The sequence below is a fragment of the Tenrec ecaudatus genome, chromosome 8 (genome assembly GCF_050624435.1).
Source record: "Tenrec ecaudatus isolate mTenEca1 chromosome 8, mTenEca1.hap1, whole genome shotgun sequence".
Lineage (NCBI taxonomy): Eukaryota > Metazoa > Chordata > Mammalia > Afrosoricida > Tenrecidae > Tenrec > Tenrec ecaudatus.
The window spans coordinates 166421003-166444787 of NC_134537.1; the positions used below are offsets into that span (position 1 = coordinate 166421003).

At 43.9% G+C, this 23785-nt stretch overlaps 1 protein-coding gene across 6 annotated transcripts in view; it reads right to left on the minus strand.

Annotated features, from left to right (window-relative positions):
* The window catches only part of RNF144A (ring finger protein 144A), a 190377-nt gene that overhangs the window by 25875 nt on the left and 140717 nt on the right, over positions 1–23785 (minus strand). For all 6 annotated transcript variants that reach the window (XM_075557143.1, XM_075557145.1, XM_075557144.1 and 3 more), the window contains 3 exons: positions 9400–9504; positions 9188–9248; positions 692–899 (listed from right to left, as the gene is read on the minus strand). In XM_075557143.1, the coding sequence (XP_075413258.1) occupies positions 692–899; positions 9188–9248; positions 9400–9504 (374 nt within the window). The remainder of the gene's footprint in view (positions 1–691; positions 900–9187; positions 9249–9399; positions 9505–23785) is intronic.

Below are 23785 nucleotides of genomic sequence, written 5' to 3' on the forward strand. Positions count from 1 at the left end.
GCTTCACTGGGTCCCTGGTTTGAACCCAGGAAGTTCTGGCAATCTGCGTCCATCAAGACGTCAGCTTTGGGAGCTGATCTTTCTGATCTGTGGGGCTGCATGGAGTCAGTATCAACCCCAGGGGAGTGGGTTTAGAATATTGATAGGAACACACCGAAGGGTCTTCACCTAGGTTTGAACGACCTGCCTTTCAGGTAACAGGCAAGGGCTTCACCACTGAAGCAACGCTTCTTGTCCTTCCTGCTAGATCGCTGTTTCAGAGCTCCGAAAGGACCTAGGCCTCGGGAAGCTGGGAACCTGTTTCTGATGATGTCTCTGGTGTTTCCTGGTCCTGCACTCCTGTTTGGGGCCACCTTCAACACAATGGGCGCTTAGGAAAACCTCAGGCATCAGAGCACGGACACAAAACACTTGGCAGTGGCTAACTCTTCATAGACTTGCCTTTCCAAAACAGGTAGTGTCTAACTTTGCATCTTATACACCCTTGTATCCCCAGGACTTTGCAGGGGACACAGTTCTCGCAAATAAACTGTCAGGCAGACAAATAAAGGGCTGAATAAAGTTCAAGAGGAAGAGTGTCCAGTGGGAATGACTAAGCTGCTGTCCTGTCCTCTGGTAGAAGGGGTGGCGAGAAGCATGTCTCCCTCTCCCACACTCAACCCCCCCCCCCCACTTGAAGTTTGGAGAATACCTGGTTTCGCCTGGAAGGAAGGTGATTGGCATGGTATCCTGGCAGCCCTGGCCAGGGTGCCAGCTGGCTTTGCAGGCAGAGCAGAATTCTATGTCACAAGCTTTGCACTGGACCAGCTGAGGGGCCGGCAGTCCTGGCTCCTGCAGCCGACACACGGCCTGGCAGGTAGACGCTGGGCACCACGTCCGGCAAGGGTCCAGGAGCACCTCTGTACAGGGAGACAAGTGGGAGCATCTGTCAGACTCAAAAGAACAGGTGAGAGCACCATGCTGCTGTTGAAAGAGGATGTCAGTGCATCGTGCAGCATTTGTACTGGCTGGAGGACAGACAGGCAGACAGTGCAGTCAGATGAAAGCAGCCCTTCTTGATTTGGCACCTGTCTTGCTCTTCAGCCTCCCCTCTAACCATTCCCAGCTTCTCACTGACCACTCACGAGGAAGGGTGGCTCACCTCACACACCCAAGAGTCCTCTCCATTGATCGCTACCACCCAGAAGGCCCTGACGACCTGAGAGACACACTGCTTTTCCGCAAAGGCTCAGCCTGGATGCCACTACCTTCTGGCAGTCTTGCCTGGCCACTCTGCCTTTGTTTTCTCTGGTTCCTGCAGCCCTCTAGTCCTTACTGCTCTGCTCTGTCGGTCTGTTTCCGAGTCTGCCTCCCTCCAAGCTCCAAGCAACCTATCGTACAAGGGAGAGCTGCCCCTGTGAGCTCCGGGTCTGCAACAGGAGTAAGCCCCATCACTCTCCCATGGGGCTGCCAGTGGTTTCTAAGTGCTGACCTGTCTGGTGCAAGCCTGGCGTGATGCAAGGCCCTCAGGGAATGGAATGGAATGGAATGAAGACAACTGAAATATCCAACTCATCAAATGATTCCTCTACCTAATATTGTTCAACCTCCCAAATTTAAATTGAAGCAACAGGTTTGTAATTATGGCTTCATGAAACTATTGTTTTGATGACCCAGTTTTATCTCTGAAGTTGAGTTCAAGTGACTAAGATTCCCAGTTTAATGAGATTTGCCAGGAAGTATAGTTTTCAAAGCAGGGCACTCACGTTCCTTCAAATTCTTGTTCTAGATCTCTACTTCTTTAAACAAGCAGACTGTGCTGTCTCTGCTTGTGAGCCAGTTGTTCATTTTACTTGTACAGAGTGACACTGAATCCTTAATGGGGGGATAGCAAGAAGAATCCTACCAGGAACCCCCACGGAGTGTTAACTCACTGCCCCAAACCTATCAGCTGAAGCATTATTGGGCATTAAGTTCAAAGGCCTTCAAGTAGGCCACTGGTTTCTAAGTGTTTCAGCAAGATTGTTCTTGGGAAGCAATTCAAGACAATGGGAATGTGGTGAGAAGCCCCAGGCAAACACCTTGGTCATATGACTGTTAGCCAGGACAGGTTCCGTCAACAGGCATTAAAAACCATTATAATAATTACACACTAAGAATTTCTAATGTGCGGCAGCTGCTGCATGGGGCCGGTCATCACCAAACCACAGGCTAGCTAGGGGTTTAGTTACTAATTCAGTAGGCAGGTGTTTCCACTGCATACATACACACATGCATGTCTTGCTATTCCCCATTTTACTGAAGCTAGACTCAGGCAACTGGGTGTAGCAGACATAGTCAGATTGTCAGCCCTACAGGTTTTGGGGTTAGAGGCCAGTGAGTAGTTTAGTCTTGGCGAACCATCTGTCACAAGGTCTGCTGTTTAGCAAAATTTACCAAAGACAACACAAGAAGGAATATGTTTGGCTATGTTCCAATAAAACTATCTACCAAAACTTCCCGAGGGCTACCCTTGACCCAAGAGCCATGGTTTGCTGACTCCCAATTCAAGTGACTCTACTGATCATATGGAAACAAACTGCCTCCTCTTTCTCCTTTAGAGCAGCTGGTGGATTCGAACCATTGACCTTTCGGATAGCAGCCACCCTTAGCCAAATATGCCAAGAGTTCCTAAGATGTGGAAGAACTTGATACTATAAAGGGACTCTGGGTTGATATCAGGAAAATGTGCCACTCTTTGACCTTTTTCTTTATAACAATACAAAAGCTTTCATGAGACATCTCATAGGAAGTAACAGTATAATTAGGTCTTACTAGTTGACAATTTTCAATATCCCTTAAAAAAATTCTGGCTATCAGGTCTGATAAAGTGACTTAGTGAGAAAAATGTTGTTGCCTCAGAGGACACATGTTGATGATGGCCTCTCTGAGCAGAGGACACAGCAAGACGAGCAGAGAGAGGAGCCTGGACTGGCCCACGGTGAACCGGGACCAACTGACTGTCTGGAAGACATTGCCAGGGCAGGCCAGCTGGGGCCAGGGGCCAGCCCAAAGCTAGAAAGAGGCTGCCCCATGAGCACTCCACTTTCAGTCCTGTCTAGGAGACCTGCGTCCCTGTACGCTTCATCCGCAGCTCTGCCAGCGCCTGCGAGTGGGCTGTAGGTGCACGGCGCCCATGGAGCTCTGTGGATGAGAGGTGTCGGCGGTGCTGCCCTAGGGCCAACAAGGGAAGGAAAATCTTCAACCTGTCCGTTGTGTTCCTTCCAGGTGGACATGCGGTTAATCCTGGGTACCACAGAACCAAATGGATCCTGGCGCCCAGCTAGGGGGCTGATGGTCTGATTTAGATCTTTCAAGCTTTCACTGCTCTGGCCAGGGACAGGCCCCAAAAGCCTGGTCGTGACGCATGTCGCTGATACGTGCCCCCCCCCCACTTCATTCTCCTTGTCCATGAAGATGGAAGGGCACGCTGCCCATGAGTAGAAAGGCCCCGCTGAGCCAGGGAGCGAGCGAGTGGAAGAGGAGAGCAGGTTGAAGTTATTCTGATTGTCTGACTTTTATGCTCACGGCACTGTGATATGGCATCGCTGGAACAGTCCCCTATCAGAGAGATAGAAGAGCAAGCCATCTGTCCACTTGCCTGCTATAGGTCAAGCTTAAGGGTCAAAGTGCCTATCAATATTCTAAATCACCATCCCCACTGCTGGTTCCTGCTGGCTATGTGATTAAGATACCGATAAATCAGCATGAAAAAGCACACTGGGAAACATTGTACATTTTCTAAAAATGTTTCCATGTGTGTATATAAAATGTTATAAACGATATAGTATGTATATATACATGTTATGTCACATGATATAGTAGGTGGGTATATGTCATGTCATATACAATATACTGTGTGTGTATATACATATGTATATTATGTCTGCACAATAGTATATATATGTTGTTATGTGATATATGATATAGTGTGTGCACATATACACATATTATGTCATATACAATAGAATATGTGTGTCTATATATACACATATTATGGCATGTACCATATACACAGACACATATTCAAAATATGATGTGGCCATATACACAGATGAAAGATGGGGTTTTCTACGTCCGTAAAGAGTCACAGTCTCATAAATGCACAGGGACAGTTCTACCCTGCCCTTTAGGGTCACCATAGATCAGCTTGACTTGATGACAGTGAGTGTGGAGTTTGGTCACATGCAAAACATCATGCATATCTAACAGGGATTAAAAGATAAAGGAAGTTTTCTAAAAACTTTTTGAAGCCCCCTTATGTAATCAATACACATTAGATATAGCATACATTTATAAGCTACAATATAAAGAGTTGCCAGTGAGTATGTTTTGAGTAAGGGCAGTTGCCCCTCTGTGTGTCAGAGGAGAACTGAACGTCACTGTTTTCAGCGTCTGCTTTTTCGGAAGCAGATCACCAGGACTTTGCTCTGAGGCGCCTCTAACCTTTCAGTTAGCACCAGACAGGTTAGCCATTTGCACCATGTCATTATGTAATAGATGTTATCATGTAATATACAGAACACATATCCTCTAGCCATACCTAGAAGGCAAACAGGGTATTCCTAGCATACTAGAATAAACTAATCATAATTGAAATCTCCCAAAGATATATTAACAACAGATTAATGGCATATGGCTCTTTTGTATATCAATATTTATAAAAACGTCAAAGACTTATTGAAAATATTTATAAATAATATTTAGGTTTATAACTAGCATTTTTTAAAACTTTCAGAAGTACTCTGGTAAGGAAAATACATTCAATATACCCTGACACATTAGCTCCTACTGTGCTTGCTGAGCTGCTGAATTTACTCCAAGGCTGAGGTTGTGGGTGGGATCCAGGTGTAGGGTCCTCAGGTTTAGCCAGGCCCTAGTAAGGATGCATAACTCTGGCTGGTCATTTATTATCTTTAAACTTCGACGTCCTTAATAGAAAAATGACCAAGCCCTCACCAATTATTGACAATGGGGAAGCAGTGGTTCTGTCTGGAGAGGATCAGCTCCAGGAGAGCTCAGCATGACAAACCTCCTGACAGCACCGCACACTTGGTGCTCCAATACGTGCAGGGAGAGCAGTCAACTCTGTCTTTCTCTCAAAGTCTCGTGGGAAACCTGGCCGTTAGAAGACGGGGGGTGTAGGCGCTCAGAAGGAGACACAAAACCCACAGCTCCTTTCTCTAGCGTCCTGCTTGCCAAGGGCCCCACAGGAGTTGTAAACCAAACCAAACCAAATGCCCTGCCATCAAGGCTCCCTAGGGTTTCTGCAGCTGGAAGTCTTTGTGGGAGCAGAGGGTCTGCCTTGCAGAGGCTGGGGGGGCGCCCTCTGCTGACGTGGCTGCTGGTAGCGCAGCATCTCCCCCTCTGCCACCAGCGCCAGTGGAGGAGCAAGGAAGTCTGTGCTAAAATCAGGGGAGTGCTATCAGCTGGAACACTCTGAGACGAAACAGAGACAGTGTTTGCCACTTACATTTAGTAAGTAAATGTTACCAGAAAAGCCATAGAGCCATTCGTTTTCACCCAGGACGTCCTGAACCTATCCATTTAAAGGAACTGAACAAGTGAAAGTTGTGTTCTGGTCAGATCATAAAGCTGCTCGATGTACGGGACACACTGGTGGCTGCTGGATGTTGCCAAGGTCATTCACTTTCAGCTCTAGCATTGTAACATTTTACTCACACAGGATTTTTGTCTGATTAAGTCTGAATCTAATTTTTGTTTTTCTTTTTAGAATAACGCCAACAAAATCTTTTATAGTAATATCTTTGAACGATATTTTCTTTAAACCTATCCCAAGTTGGCTTCATTTTTATGCAATAAAAAATAAACCTGTTTAAGTCAAAATGCTGAATAACAACAGTTAAAATTATTAGTTACCAAATTTGCTCAGCTGCGTTTTTAAACTTAAAATTCAATGTCATAGGAAGTTCATTTTCTTGTAACCCAAACAACTGCCAGTTTCTGTTAAAATTCTCTCTGGAAAATGTTTTCAGAAGGAGCTGGAAGCCTTAGAAATTCAAATTTGTCGATTCTATAGCTCCACATGGGGACTTTTATACCATGCATTCTATTCAACTATAAATTTATGCAAACCAAAATGGCCGATGCCACTTAACAACAAACTCTTGAGAACAAAGTTCAATGCCATCAGAATCTTGCCTGATTTTTTTAAGTTAACCAAACACTTTTATTTCTTTATAAGTAAGATTTAAGAGGAAATATAGCTATCTTTAGCATGTCTTATTGTTTAAAGTATCACATTCACCTAACCTAGGAATCTCTGGGTAAGTCCCTCTCATGGGTTCCGCATTCTGTTGCATAGCAGCCCAGGGCTGTGAACGCCTCAAATTCTCAAGAAGCTGAAAGCCTGGGGCTAAGCAGGAGGAAGGAAATTACTTCCACGATGAAAAACCAAGGTGAAAGCTCTAGGATTCAGATACAGCATAGTCACAAATAAATCTTTCATTAAGAAGCTCCACATGCATACTTCTGTTATTCTGATATTTCACAGAAGGACTCACTGCCCAGAATATAAGAGGGGCTTCTTGTATTTCTCGGGAAAATTCTATGATCTATTCATTCTATTTTTTTCATGAACTTTTTGAAGTCCCATTGAATGTGAAAAGGAGGCCCAATGGAATCAAGCATATATATTTATATAAGATATATACATACATGTGTGTATATGTTATATGTATCATCATTATATTAATACATGTGTGTGCATAACTCTTTGTGTGCAGATATAGATACACACACATATATCAGCCCTGGTGGCATAGGAGTTACACACTGGGATGTCAACTACAAGGTCAGCAGTTTGAAACTACCAGCCGCTCCACAGGAGAAATATGGAGCTTTCTACTCCTGCAAATATTTAGTCTCTGAACCCAACAGAGGCTGTTCTACCATGCCCCAGTAAGAAACAGTTTGATTACAGAGAGTTTTGGGGTGTTTGTTTGTTTGTTTTGAAGATCCTGGAGCACTTTACAGAGTAAATATCTCTCCTGGATGTTTAAAATGTTTAAATGATAAGCAATGCAATCTTGGAAATAAGGTCAAGCTACTCTGATGACACTGGTAAGGAGAATCCTGAAGTTTGTACCAGCCTGGCTGGACAATAATGCCAGACAGATGCTGAAGGCTCATTCTTCCCCACCCCTACCTACTCAAAACCAAACCAAACCCACTGCCATGCAGCTGATCCAAACTCACAGCAAGCCTCCTTGTAGGCCAGGGTAGGACTGCCCCTGTAGGTTTCTGAGCCTGTACATCCTTACAGGAGTACAAAGTCCCATCTTCCTGCCTTGGACTGGCAGGTGGTTTCAAACTGATGGCCTTGAGGTTCGCAGCCCTACGCACACATAACTCACTATGTCACCAAGGCTCCTTTAGAATGGTAGCAATCAGGACAAGTCAGTCAGCCTTTCTGGGCATTAGTGCTACAGATGATAACCAGTGGCCCTTGTGGGATAATTGTGAGGATTTATTGAGAGACATGGTCCATTGGGTCACTCAGCATCTGCTAGTCTGGGCCTGAGTGGGTGACTTGGGCATCGCACATGTGACTGTGCTGCATATCTGAGCTGTCAGTGGCATACTGGTGAACATTATTATTGCTGTGCTTAGCCTAGGAGAGCCTCTCTACCTTTGTCTCTTCAATTCAATGTCCGCTTGTCCTTGACATCACTAGGCCTTCCCTGTCTCATGAGGGTCGTTTCTCTTTCAACCACCTCCTACAGCCCCAACTTCTATAAACAAATTGTGTTTCATGAATTCATTAGATAGAGCCTCAGCAAAGGCCTTCTAACAGGGAGATAGCTGCTCAGAGAATTGAGAATGTCAGCCAAGATTCAGAAATCCAATACATATCCTACTTTTTCATTCTTGTAACCAAATGATATACAATGTAGGACAAAATACTCCTCCCATACTTAGCTAGAGTCTGTCTTACCAAAACTGAAGGCTGTAAATCAGTAGGAGAACAGAGAGCCTCACCACTCTCCCCAAAGACACACAGTGGCTATGAAAGAAGTAACAAGTGTATGAGAGCTTAAATTCTGAGCATCCATTTGCAGAAGGTTCTGGATACAGTGAGAGCCTCGAATCCACTCCTAGAGTTCCCATGTGGACTAAGCCTCCACTGCGTTCCCTCCGACCACTAGCCAGGGAGACCGGAGCCCTCGCGGTGTGGTGGGGTGTGTGGTAGGCTGCTCTTCGCAAAGACAAAACTTCAAAACCACCAGCTGCTCCAAAGAATAAAATATATGCTCTTTACTCTCCTAACGAGTTACTAGTCTCAGAAACCTACAGGTCAGTGGATTGTTTTTGTTTTCTGTTTAATTAACCAAGGATGTAAATAGTCTTGCCTCCCAGGCAGAGTGCATTAGATAGTGGATTACCAATTCTCCTCCCAGCCAGCAAGCCCAGGAGGAGCAGTCTCCCCCAGGGCCTTGTCTGGGTATGTCCCGGATGGAGACCACAGACCACTGCACTGAGGGTAACATAGTCCTAAGTCATGCCCTAGAGTCATGCCCCGAATACCTTGAGCAGAAGGCCCTCAGCCTTCCTTTATCTAACATTATATATGTGACCCTTCCCTGATTCTACAGTCTACCTGGAACTGTGATGTACTCTTCAGGCACCCATCCTGAATTGGGACCAATTTCTCTGAGTTGCACACCTTAGAAGCTGCCTCACTGAAAGCCTGTCTGCGATTATGACTTCCTGTTAATGGTCTCCCTGTAATCGCTTCCCTCTTTCCAACCCTCCCAGTATCGCCACTCACACCTCTGGTCCTGAAGGTATCTTTTTTTTTTTTTTAAGCTGAGTTTTTCAGCATATTTTTAATGCAGTTTTTGTGGTAAAATTAGGTGCCTTGGCTGATGTTTGGCTTATACTCGAGTATATATGATAATAAAGATTCTCCTCATGTTCTACTTAAGATTTGGGGTTTCTTTCGTAGCCTAAAACACAACATCTGGAGACGTTCAGAGTAGACTTTGCACCAAAGGCTGTGATCCTTTGTAAGCAAATCACCAGGCCTTTCTTCCAAGGGGGGATTTGAACCTTCAACCTTTTAGTTCATAGCTGAGCACTTCAACCATTTGTGCTAGTCAGATACTCCCACAAAAACCATAACAATCTAATGGATGAGCATACCTACCTCTTTCAAATTGTAGCTTTTTATATCTTTGCATAATTTCAGCCGCAACCATGCACTCAATCTAAGGAAAATGAAATAAAAGAGGAGTTTATAGCAAGCTGAGGTCTGCACTCTGGCACCCTATCAACCTGAGCAGAGCCCACTTATCCCAAGAAGCCAGGGAGCGTCTCTTCCCGGACATTTCCCAAGCCTGCTTTGTTCATGGCACGTGCCTCGTTCTCCTGAAGGTGGCCCTGTTTGGGGCAGGCAGCATCAGGACAGCTAATTGCAGTTTCCAGTCCTTCTTTGATCAAAAGCTCAACATACTGTTTCAGGCACTGCAAGACAAAGCAGGAGGACACCTTTACTTCGATCAGGGCAAAGTCGTATGTCACAAACAGAAACCATCAAGAAAAACTGTTCCATTCCAAGTTTATCTTTTTATTGTGTAGACTAACAACCACTAAATTAGAGGCTTTATTCATTCAACAGACACATACTGGGAACCTATTCCCATAAAGAGCCCTGTCTTAGCGGGTCACTGTGAATTGGCATGGATTCCATGGCAGAGAGTTTACGTTTGTCTTCATTCTGCGACTAGGACCACAGCCTTGTTAACTCAGCAAACACGAGAGTCAATAAATCTAACAGCAGGAAACAAGCAACAAAGGAAGTTGGGAAATGGTATTTCTCAAATTTGCATTAGACTCTATACTAAATACTTCATATCACAGTATTTCTTTTTATCCTGAAGGCCTTTCTGTGAGACAGGTAGGGCCAGTCCATCTCTTTGGATGTGAAAACCAAAAAGGAAATTATTAGTCTGCCCAGATAGCAAGGGCATAGCCTAGAATCACAAAGAGGCTGGCAGAACCTGAAGCAGCCATGCTTTCCCCTGGGAACCCGCCTACAGTTACGCTCCTCACTCGCCGACACCACGTTTACCTGCCATTACCATCAGCTTCGCTACTTGGGAAAGCAGCTTAAAAATTGGAAGTAGGTAAAAAAAAAAAAATCAAATAGAAGACACGCGGTCCAATTAAAATAAATGGATGAGCCTTTCTCAGCACGGATTAACAGTGCCTTTATAGAGGACATCTTACAAACCCAGTGTTTACAGAAAAACTGCATTATAAACACTGACTAGAAGAAAACATAAGTTTTGACCCATATAAGCACACTACCAATAGCAACTACAGCAGTGGTTCTCAACCTTCCTAATGGCGCGACCTTTTAACACAGTTCCTCATGTTGTGGTGACCCCCAACCATAAAATTATTTTCATTGCTACTTCGTAACTGTAATTTTGCTACGGTTATGAATCATAATGTAAATATGATATGCAGGATGAATTTTCATTGCGACAAATTGAACATAATGAAAGCAGAGTGAATTAATCACTAAACAATGTCATTCTATATTGTGAAATATTTATTTCTAATGATAAATCAATGAACTTTTGTCTTGAAGCATGGTGTAGTATGGATAACAGTCTTCACGCCTAGAGACAGGAGCGGTGTCTTGGTTCCTAAGACCATTGGAAATATGGGTTGTTCGACCCCCCCACAAAGAGGTCGCGACCCACAGGTTGAGAACCGCTGAGCTAGAGGATGAGGCAGACAAAGTGTAGGGACTTCCCTGGCTCATGGAATGAGTAAAGCTGAATAACTTTAGGCAGGAAGCTAGCTTATGGCATGAAGAGTCTCCACACGCTTAATGGAGAGAGCTAGGTTTGCTGATCCACAGAGTTGGAGCCTAGTGCCTTTGGGCTGAGTGGTGCGGCCTTTGGGCAATGGAGGCCTGATGCAAGGATAGATGAAGGAGGTGGTCCTAATGAGAAGAACTGTGTTCTGGGCATTTCTGACCCTGAATTATAACATGGTCACTTCCTGAATCTACCTCATCATCACAAGTATGGTCTTTGAGTTCTGTGTGGCCATTGCCAGGAGTTACTGAACCCAGGTGAGAAGCAGAGTAATATGAGAGGACACCATATGGTGTGCCAGAACTTGTAGAACAGGTTGGAGAGTGGAGGCATGTCTGACCTTGACCTCACAGAAACTGGCCTGGGGCTGTTGTTGAGTTAGACTCTTCATCCTCCTCTGGGAAGTCAGAGGTCAGACCCAGCACTTGGACTGTTTCTTACAGATAGCCACTCAGTGTATAACCTTGGCCACTTCATTCGACTCACTGATTTTCAGATATAAGTGATTTATCTGGGCAATACCTTACCTGCTGGGCCCTATCCCCCAAGGCTCTGAAAATAAGATTGAAGTAAAACAAGTGCTATTGTCTCCCTTTGCCAAGTCTTTTAAGTAAATGTTCTCATTTATCTCTGAAGAGAACACTTTGAGTTAGATATTTTACTACTTACTTAGACACTTAATAAATATGAGCCTGTGAGCAAGTTCCTTTAAATCTCTGAAGTACAGATTCCACATCTGTTCCATAAACATACGATGTGGACGATTACACTAATCCATTCAAAGCTACATTCACTGAAAAGATGTGTGTAAAGTTGGGCTTAACCATTGTAGTGATATGTCTATTATTATGAGTTCTCATCGGATTACTAATATGAGTATGGATGACAAGCAAAACCATCTTAGAACTTTAACAAAAGGTCTTAGTAGTTTGCATTTACCAACTGCAAGATTCTATGCAGTGTAAGGATTCAGACGCTAGTGTTCATCACAGTGAAGGGAGAGCGCTTTGGTTTGCCAAGCAGTTACCACAAATTAAAACTACCTTGCGAAACAAAGAGACGAATAAATAAAAGGGATTCCTGATAATCTTTACAGAGCGCTGGGATCTACAAGCGGCTTATTGGTTTGTTGCCAAATAGAAATTGGAATCAGAGAGTCCGGTAAGGTCAGATCTTAGTTATGGTTTGATGTAATTTACCAGCAGACTGGTGGAGGAGTGGGTTAAATGTCAGGCTGTTAGCCACAAGGCCAGCAGTTCAAACAGACCAGTTGCTCTTCAAGAGAGAGATGAGGCTGTCTGCTCTCATAACAATTTCTAGTTCTGTAAACACAGTGACAAGGAGGGCGAGGCTCTGTCTTATATACTTGGGGCATGTTGTCAGGAGAGCCCTGTCCCCAGAGAAGGACATCATGCATGGTAAAGTGGAGCGGCAGCGTAAAGAGGAAGGCTTCAAGGAAACAGATTGGAGCAATGGGCGCAGACATAGGAACAAAGGGGAGGAAGACGTCGGACCAGGCTGTGTTTCGTGCTGTTGGACATTGGGTTGCTATGGGTTAGTACTGACTTGACGGCACCAATAATAAGATAAAATAATAAGCTCAATGGAGCAATTCTACTCTGTCCTCCTGGGTCACCATGAGCTGGGATTGACTCCATGGCAGTGGGGTGGGGACACAGTTTATCATCTGGGTCCTCTTGGACAATTCAAGTGACTTTCGGGGCCATAGTCTTTTCCTTTGGAGGGGGAATAGCATGTTTTTAAGATGATCATGATGTTCGCCTGAAGATCAAATGGAGAATGTGGTGAGGAAACTCTTCTCAAATGCCTGTGCACACTTAATAAGACACAAGTCAACATCTTTCTGGTGGTGTCTGCTTTCAGCCAAGATCCATGTCCTCTTTGAACTCAGTTGAACTTCAGGCATATCTGATGTAGGTCTCCAAAGCTTTCTTGAGCAAATGGCTCTTTGCTTGTAAAATTAATGAGATTGTTTACTAATCATGAGTGATCTCTTTTCTTTGGAATGGGCTCAAATATGGACCGCTTCCAATTTATTGACCATGTAATCGTCTTCCAGATTTCTTGCATCTGAGTGCTGCCAGCACGGCTTCTCCTTTGAAACATTTCAGTTTGTAGTCCATCAATTATGCGGGTGTTGTGTTTTTCCAATGCCTTCATTGTATCTTACTTAATTCTTGATTATATGCTACTTTTAAAAATGTTTGAATATTGGCCTATTCTTTTTGATAGGGTGACTCTTTGCACTGAACCAATAATCCAATGCTTTGGAGTAAACTCTGACTCACAGTGACCTTGTGGGCAGAGTAGAACTGTTCTATTCAGCGTCTGAGGCTATAAATCTTTTTTTTAAAACAGTTTTATTGGTTTTATTCAAACACACATTATTTAATTCAGTAGTTTTATTCACACTTATGTAATTCAATAGTTCAACCGTAACAAGAAGAGCTGTATGATCTTTAAGGGGCTTGGGGGTCAGCAGTCATGGGGTTGACCAGTGTACCGCCAGGGCTTCTGATAGCACAGTTGCTGTTATCAAGTTGTTTTTGACTCTTAGCACCTTTATGAACGAAACGCTGACTTGTCCTGTCCCATCTCCACATCTTCCTGTCTGCGCCCCCTGCTATGGCCACTGAGTACATGGTTCTGGACTGTTGCTCTCTGAGGGTTTTCCTCTCTTTCACTCATGGATTACTTTCGCAAGCATGATGTCCTTCTTCAGGGACCTGTCCCTGCTGGTGTCATGTTTAAAGTATATGAGATAAACTGTTGCCAACCACACTTTTGTGAGCTCTTACAGCTCTTATAACAATCCATACATCAATTGTATCAAGCATATTTGTACATATGTTGTCATCATTTTCTACACATTTACTTTCTATTTGAGCCCTTGGTTTCAGCTCTTCCTTTTTTCCTCTCTCCCCCTCCCACCCTCATGACCCCTTGATAAATTACAAATTATTATTTTCATATCTTACACCGACTGCTGTCTCCTTTCCCCCAGTTTCTGTTGTTTTTCCCATGGGGAATGTGGGGGAATGGTTATGTGTCGATCACTATGATCGGTTCACCCTTTCTCCCCTCCTCTCCCCACCTTCCCCCTACTCTCCTGGTATCGATACTCCCATTCCTGTTCATGGATCCCGTGTGTCATGAGCTCTTATCTCGTATTTATACCTGTGTACATGCTCCGGTCTAGCCCCCAGTGAAAGGCAGGACTGGGTCATGATAGTTGGGGATGAGGAAGTCTCAAGGAACCAGAAGAATATTGTGTGCTTCGTTGGTGTTATCCTGGGTCATGGTTGACCCATCCTTATCTTGTAACTCTCCTGTGAGGGAATGTCCCATTGCCTTACCTTGTGACCCTCCTGTGAGGGAATGTCCCATTGCCTTACCTTGTAACCCTCCTGTGAGGGAATGTCCCATTGCCTTACCTTGTAACCCTCCTGTGAGGGAATGTCCCATTGCCTTACCTTGTAACCCTCCTGTGAGGGAATGTCCCATTGCCTTACCTTGTAACCCTCCTGTGAGGGAATGTCCCATTGCCTTACCTTGTAACCCTCCTGTGAGGGAATGTCCCATTGCCTTACCTTGTAACCCTCCTGTGAGGGAATGTCCCATTGCCTACAGATGGGTTTGCATCTCTGCTCCCACCCCCCACCCCCATTCTCAACAGTATGGGTTTTGTTTCCTTGTTTGTTTGCTTGGGGTTTTCTGATGCCTGTTACCTGATCCAATGGACACCTTATGACTTTCCAAGTGGGCCTGTTGCTCTCTGATAGGTGGCCACTTGTTTACCTTCAAGCCTTTAAAACCCAGACACTATATCTTTTGATAGCTGGGGACCATCCACTTCCTTTACCACATTTGCTTATGCACCCACTTTGGCTTCAGCAATCATGCCAAAAGGGTGAGCATCATAGCCTGCCAGGTTGTTAGAACAAAGTGTTCTTGCATTGAGGCAGGGCTTGACCCCAAAGTGCATCCACTATCAGTGTATTGCCATATAAATTTATGTACACAGGCCAATATTCCATTTTTATGAATTAATATATTTACATATGTACACACCTATGTTTATACCTCTCTCCATAGCTTTGCTTCCTAGATCTTTCTCGTTTCCTTTTTACCTTCCTCCTTTCCCACCATCACATTCACCCTTACTCTACTTCTTAGTAATTCCTCTCAGCTAGACTGCTGTTGCTCCAACAACCTCAGGATCTCTATGTCCTCCTTGTTATTGATTTTAATTTCCTAGTTGTTCCCCTGTCTGTCGTTGTTTCCTCACCCTCATTTCCCCACCTTTTCCTCCCCCCTAAGTCCCTCTGGAACCATCAGTCCCATTGCTTTTTCCTTGATCTCGCTTCCCATGCCTATCTTAAATAGATAGGCAAAACCAACAATAACAGAGACAAAACAAAAAGAAAACAAAAGATTAAATAAAAAGAGGAAAACAAATTTTAAGATAATTACTAGGAAAAAAACCCATACATAATTTCAGGTCTGTCCATTGACCTTTATGACTATTCTGGTATCCTACAGCAGATCTGCTCATTCTTCTGGAAGTTCATGGGATACTCAATCGTCTCCATCAACCATGATCAAAGGCACTTGTTCTCCTCTGGTCTTCCTCATTCCTCGTCCACTTTCACAGGCACAGGAGATGGCTGACAGCGCCATGGCTCAGGTCAGGTGCACCCTAGTCCTCCGAGAGCCATCTTGTTTCTTCATACTTTAAACTCCAAAACCAAACTCACCGCCATCGCGTCAGTTCTGACTCACGCGCTCGTATAGGGCAGGCAGGCTGGAACTGACCCACCGGGGTCCCCGGACTGTAACTCTTCATGGGAGTAGACAGTATCTTCTATCGACTGTGCGGCAGCTGGTGCTTCTGAACCCAGCTCACAGCCTAGTCCATCACCACTGTGCCACCAGGACTGCTCCTTCACTAACTGTAAAGAGTCTTCCCTCAAAGCGTTTCCCAGCACAATATGCCGTCTGCTTCCTTGACTGTTGCTTCCAGGAATGTTAACTATGGATCCAAGTGAAAAGAAATCCTTGACAACTTCCTTTTATTTGTAGTCCAGTTTGGAGAAGTTTAGTTTTCTTTATGTGGAGGTAATTCAGTCTGAAAGTTGTAGCCTTTGATCTTCATCAGTACACGCTTAAGATCCTCCTCACCTTCAGCAAGCTACGTTGTGTTATCTGCATGTTGTTAATGAGGCATACAACAATACTCTTATGATACAGTAATTCCAATATTATCATAGTGACTCATCAAACTCATACACTCCACCTGAGTTCTCCTCCCCCAAATTTGTGATCTGCTTTATTACAAACATGAATACTATTGATGACGAAGCCCCACTGCAATTCCTACTAGTACTATGGCCTAGAGCAAGTCAGTTCTTTTCTCAATCTGTAAACTGAAATGTGAATTGATGTATGTCATGGAAGTGCAAGAGTTTTATATAAGGGAAAGGACTTCGAAGACATGACAAATCACATGCTGAGCATATAAAGAACTGTGCAGTCTAAATGGGTAATTCCTACCAGCCCATCAAATCAAGGTAACTCATTCTTTAAAGACTCTAGATACCAAAAGGGGGGGGGGGAAGGGCTTCTCAAGAGCAATACAAACAGAATTCTATGACTTCATGTAAGGACTCGTGGCCAACTATGCACTAAGGTTCCTTCATTTTAGTCTGCTGATTATGTCTATTACCGACGCTCGTGACTAAGATCACTCGCAAACACAGCTGCACTTTTCCAGCCCGATGTTTTGGAAGAGAGTTTCCAGAGCACTGAGTGGAGATGGGGCCATGCTTAGAAGTCCAGTACACTCAAAAGATGGCAGAAGTTTCAGAGCTAAACTCATTTAAACAAATGAAACGCCTTGTCCAGGGCAGACAGCAAAGCAGCAGAGAAGGCGAGCCCATGGAGGGGAGAGTTTAACATGAGAGGCCATCACATCTGAGCCCAGTGTGGACAGGCATCGCTGGCCTGATGTGGAGCGGTATTGCAAAGCCTTTGTAGAGTAGGACTACAACAGTGGCCTGTTCACAGCTGGAGGAAAATGGGAATGCCGGTTACAGCTGTATGCAGCACAAGGTAGAAAGACCTACAGGCTTGGAGCCAGAGAACTCATATCCTTCTTGCCTCACAGCTTTCTAGTCACTGTCCCAAACACACTGCTGGGTGTGCGTGGATCAGGGCTTTCATGACCGTTCGAAATACAGCATTTGAAAGCATATAGTATAATTTCTGCTACACAGTATGAATGAAGTAGATAATGATTGTTGCTATCTATTGTCTACCAGGATGGCAGGTATCTTACAGCTATGGGCTTAAAAGAATCAAAACCTTCATGACAAGATCATTATTTTATTTTCTATATTTAACTTTGTCTGCACTGGGTCTCTGGAGGACACTGGAATGCCTTAAACTGATTCAGTGCTGAACAATTCTCACAATAGTTCACAAAGCAGCATATAATGAGAGAGTTTTATTCTCCCTAAGAAGCAAAATACAACAATTAACTCTAGCATGATACAGGCACTCTGGAGAATCTAAACCTCTACACACCATTGTCCAAGAGCCTGCATGTGGCAAGGGCCAGTGAGTCCTATCTGGCAGAAAGCTCCCACACAGGGAACAGTCCATGCCTGTGGAGCATACCTGTGTAATGTTTCAACATGATTATGTTCTGGAAGCACTGATTTGTTTACTGTATGAAAACAGATGAGTGTCTCAGCGCCTGACCTTGCATCCATCCAAACAAGCTAGGTCTTCTGCTGGAAATAAAGGGGGCCCTGAATCACATGCTGTGTTTTCTATTCTAATTGCCCAAACAGGTCTTGAAGTAAGCACTGAGATATATATAATCTTCTGTAAAGGTATATCGTCCAAAAAAATGTAAAATGAAGCATTGCCCTACAATCAATTACTTGTATCAATAATAATAAACATAGCTACAGTAATCAAGTACTGTCTAATTGCCAAAATCTGTTGATTTTTTTACTTACATTAGTTTAATAAATAAAACTCACTAGTCTTAAAAATTATTACTACCTCCATTTAATAAATGAGAAAGTTGAGTCTCAGGAAAGTTAAGTAACCAGTCAAAGTTGTAAACTGTAAGTAAAGGATCTAGAACCTAAACTTGTATAGGTTTTTTTTCTTCTCATTTTATTGGGGGATCATACAACTCTTATCACAATCTGTACATCCATCGTGTCAAGCACATTTGTTGCCATCATCATTCTCAAAACATTTTCTTTCTACTTGAGCTTTTGGTATCAGCTCTTCATTTTCCCCTCCCTCCCTACTCCCCACCCTCATGAACCCTTGAGTACTTATACATTGTTATCATTTTGTCATGTCATACACTGTCCAATGTTTCCCTTCACCCACTTTTCTTTTGTCTGTCCCCCAGGGAGGGGATTATATGTAGATCCTTGTAATTGGTTTCCCCTTTCTATCGCACCTTCCCACCATCCTCCTGGTATTGTCACACCCTCCCTGCACCTTCCCAGTATAGCCACTCTCACCACTAGTCCTGAAGGGTTCATCTGTCCTGGATTCCCTGTGTTTCCAGTTCCTATCTGTACCAGTGTACATCCTCTGGTCTAGTCAGATTTGTAAGGTAGAATTGGGATCATGATAGTGCAGGGAAGAAGCATTTAAGAAACTAGAGGAAAGCTGTATGCTTCATCGTTGCTACACTGCACCCTGACTGGCCTATCTCCTCCCCACGGCCCTTCTATAAGGGAATGTCCAGTTGTTTACAGAGGAGCTTTGGGTCTCCACTCCGCACTCCCCCTCATTCACAATGATATGATTTTTTTCTTCTTTGATGCCTGGTACCTGATCCCATCGACACCTCATGATCAAACAGGCTGGTGTGCTTCTCCATGTGAGCTTTCTTGGTGCTCAGCTAGATGGCCGCTTGTTTACCTTCAAGACTTTAAGACCCTAGACGCTATATCTTTTGGTAGCTGGGCACCATCTGCTTTCTTTACCACATTTGCTTTTCCACGCATTTGTCTTCAGCAATGTTGTCGGGAAGGTGAGCATCACGGAATGCCAGTTTAATAGAACAAAGCATTCTTGAATTGAGGGAGTAGTTGAGTGGAGGCTCAATGTCCATCTGCTATCTTAATATTAAACCTATAAATATATGTACATAAATCTATTTCCCATCATCATACAGAAATACATTTACATATATACATGCTTGTATTTAGACCTCTATAAATGCCCTTTGATACCTAGTTCTTTCCTCTATTTCCTTTTACTTTCCTCTTGACCCACTATCATGCTCAGTCTACGTTTGGGTTTCAGTAATTCCTCTCGGTTACACTGCCCTTGATCAAGCCCTACCAGGCCTCTTACACCCTCCTTGCCATTGATTTGGATCACTCCTTTTCCCTGAGTTTGTTAACACCACTTCCTTTCCCCCACCTCCCCCTCTACCATATCCACCCAAAACCATTGGTCTGGTCTAATTGCTTTCTCCTCCGGATGGTTTATCCAGCCTATCTTATCTAGACAGACCTGCAGCGATAATAATATGCACAAAAACAAGACAGAGCAAAACAAAGCAACAAAAAAACAATGATGAAAAAAACCCCGAAAAGCCTGTAAATAGTTCAAGGTCTGTTTGTTGACTTTTAGGAGTGTTTTCTGGTCAAGTTTGATGGGGCGCCACACCCGGGCCTCAAAGTCTAATTTTGGTACTCCCTTGGGACTTCCTTGCCCTGCTCCCCTTGCTGTTCTGTTGCACACACTTAGTGTTTTGCCTTGGTGTGGTGGGGTCAGATGGGGCACAATTCCCACACTGTGTCTATAGTGTTGTCCCCTGTAGGATTATGGGTCTGTGAGGGACATCGTGTCTCATAGCGGGGCCGGCCATATGGTCCTCTTTGTGCATTGGTTGCTCTGATATCATCCTCAAAGCTTGGTGGGCCAGGATGTGCTCCACTCTCTTCCTCCCCCTTCATATGCTCCTGTGTGCTCTGATCAGACATGTCCCTCTCCCTGAGCTGCAGCTTCAGTGCTGTCCTCTTCTTGAGGGAGGGGAGGCTGTACACATAGTTGGGATTGGGGATGGCCCCTCAGACCTCTCTAGTAGATCCTTCCTTCATGCCGGTATGAGGCATTCACATCTTGGGGCAAAGTGTGGTCCCTCTTTCCCCGTGAACCTAAACTTAGGCATAGTCAATTACAAAATTTGTGGTGGATTTCAAGATTTTGCTGCCTTCTTATTCAATCATGAATTCTTTCATAAGAACTCATCTAGGGAGATGGTGGCGAAGAGACACATACGGGTGGGATTCCGCAGAATTCAGCCCAGTAGAGTTGCTTAGGGGGAGGTTGGGCACTGCTGGAATGCCGTAAGAACATTGTGAAGATGGGCAGGCACAGACCCACGGGGTTTTGAGGGACTGGAGGCTTTTGGCTTACCTCAGTGGAGGAAGTCTGGGGTTTGACCTTGGTCCTGCCACTGTCTCTGCAGAAGCCCGGACAACTTGGAGCCCATGGGGGGGCTTGGTCTCAACACAGCCACAGTTTGCTGACACCTGCCTCAGGGAAGGGACTGGACCCTTGCAGCTCAATGGGCAGGGATCAGGGTTCAGCTACATTGTTACTTTTGTTTCCATATCTTCTCTCTATTCCCGCACAGTCTTGGAGGGCTGTGCAAAGGCTTTTTCTCAACACAGCCACAGCTTGCCGCTACCGCCTCGGGGCAGAGACTAAACCCTTGCAGTTCCACCGGCAGGGATTGGGACTCAGCATTATTGTTACTTTTGTTTACCTCTCTAGCATGGTCTCCGCGGGATTAAATTTTAAATTTTTTCTCTTCTCTTTGTCTCATTCCTGTTCTCTCAAACTTCACTGCTGACCTCCAGATCTAGGGCATTTACACCTGAACCACAAACAGCTAGGTGAACAGAGACCTCCACCAGGGATTCCTTTGCCCAACTTCTTGGCTGGGAATTCCTGCCTGTGTGCTTGGGGCATAAGTCAGCTTCGCCAATATTAGTCAACATCCCAAGCTATGGCTGGAACCTCTGTCCAACCTCTGCAACACCAAAGCAAGCAACCCACCAGCTTTCTGGGGCACTACCCTGAGAGGGAAGCCACAGGAGGATAAAGTGGTGAATTGATTCCATAGTAAAATTAGCTGTAGGCAGTTTGAAGAAGCATTTCCTACAAGTCTCCCAGAGACAGCCAGTGCTCTTCAACTCCCTGGAAAATGGCACCGGCTCCTGTAAAATAACGCAACACAAAGAGCCATCAGCCCCAACAACCTCAATGAGAAATAAACTGGAGAAATAAAAGGCAATCGCAGAAGATGTTCAGAAAATGGCCCGCATAGAAGAAGCAGACATAGAGCTGTCACAGAAAGCAATTTTCAGAATGCTACCTGAAGTCATACAGGATATGAGGGAAATAATACAGCAAAATGATGAAATGATAGAGGAGATAACGGCCATACACGAAAGGGCAAATAGGAGCTTAGGGAGGAGATAACAAACCAGTAACAGAAACACAGACCTTGAGAATCAACTGGTGGAAGCAGAGAACCGCAAAAGTGATTTGGAAGACAACCAAGCAGACTTTAACCAACACGAACAAAAATCTAATGAAATCATCAGAGAAACTGAAGAAAACCTAAGAGCTATGTCTGATGCTATGAAGCAGAACAACATTAGAATTTTTGGGTTACCGGAGGAAGGCACAACAAAGAAGTCATCTGCAACAATAGTGAGAGAATTCTTGGAGGAAAACTTTCCCAGCTTAATGAATGAAAACCAGGCAACCATTCAGGAGGCTGAATGAACACCAGCTAGACTGAATCCCAAGAAGAAGTCACCAAGGCACAAAATAGTCAAACTATCCAACTTTGTGGAAAAGGAGAAAATCATGATAGCAGCTAGGGAAAAACAATCGATCACATATAAAGGTTCTCAAATAAGAATATGCTCAGACCTCTCAGCAGAAACTATGAAGAGAGGAGAGAGTGGAGTAACATATTCCAAAAATTTAAAGGAAAACAATGCAAACCCAAGAATACTCTACCCAGCCAAATTATCGATCAAGAGAGATGGAGAAGTAAGAGTCTTCCCAACAAGAAAAAACTCAAAGAATACATTAGAAGAAACCCAGCCCTACAAAAGATCCTTACCAACCCAGTATGGGAAGAACAACACTCACCAAGCATAATAAGAGACTGCCAGATAAAACAACCTCACCCAGAGGGCAACAAAGAGAAAACAGACCCCAAGATAGCATTGGCTTAAGGATGAAAAGAAGTCAAGAATGATACACACACACACACACAACACACTAATGAAAAAGGAAAGAAGGAAAACACCCAACACAAAAGGGATAGGATGACATCACAGAGTCCGCATATGGACATAATAACCCTGAATATCAGTGGCCTGAACACAGGCATTAGAAGAGTGAGACTAGCAGACTGGTGTAGAAAACACAACCCATCAATTTGCTGAATACAGGAGACACATCTCAATGCTACAGACAAAAATAGGCTGAGAATCAAAGGCTGGGGAAAGACATACCAAGCAAACAACAATTCAAAAAAAGCAGGGGTTTCAATCCTAATCTTGCATAAAATTTACCACAAAGTGCAAACCATAAAAAGAGATGAGGAGGGACACTATATAATGCTCAAGAGAATGGTAGACAAAGAACCACTAAGCATTATAAACATATATTCCCCGAATGAGAGAACCGCTGAATACGTCAACCAAACACTCCAAAAGATGAAAAAAGAAATTACAGCCTCAACAATTATACTGGGTGACTTCAAAACACCGCTCCCTGAGAGAGATGGATCCCAGGGAAAGAAGCTCAACAAGGAGGCTAGAGATCTAAACACTACAATTAGACAATTTGATCTGATAGACATTTAGAGAATTTTCCTTCAAATACAATAATTCACAATCTTCACATGGACACATGGCACATATTTGAAGATAGACCACATGCTTGGGCATAAGGCAAATCTACATAAATTTAAGCACATTGATATCATACAGACCTCTCTCTCTGACCATTGTGCCATAAGGCTGGAAATCAGCAAAAGGAAGATGAAGAAAACAAGAGCAAACAAGTAGAGGATGAATGAATCTCTACTGCACAAGGAGTGTGTACAGGCACAGATCACAGATGAAATTGGGAAATTTCTAGAAGCCAACAAGAATGAGCACATAACAAACCAAAACTTATGGGACACAGCGAAGGCAGTTATCAGAGGTAGTTTCATATCCCTAATGAACATCGATGCAAAAATCCTTAACAAAATGCTAGCCAACAGAATACAAAAGTATATAAAACAAATAATTCACCACAACCAAGTGGGATACATACCAGGGATGCAGGGTTGGTTCAACATACGAAACACCATTAGTATTATTCATCACATTGGCATGAAAAACTTTAAGAACCACATTATAATATCGATGGATGCAGAGAAGGCATTCTACAATATCCAGCACCAATTACTGTTTAAGACACTTGACAAAATAGGAATGGAAGGAAAGTTCCTCAAGACAATACAAGCTATATATGAAAAACCAGCAGCCATCGTGGTAGTCAATGGAGAAAAGACTAACACAATCCCCCTGAAAAAGGGGAACAGACAAGGATGCCACTTGCTCCCATTCTTATTTAATATTGTGCTGGACGTTTTAGCTAACAGCATAATGCAAAGAAGAGACATCAAAGAAAGGTATTTGTCTGGGAAAGGAAGAGGTGAAACTATAGTTATTTGCAGATGATATGATTTTATATATGGAAAATCCCAAAAGTAAAACAAGGGTAGTACTGGAAGCAATAAAGGAGTTTGGCAGAGTGGCAGGATA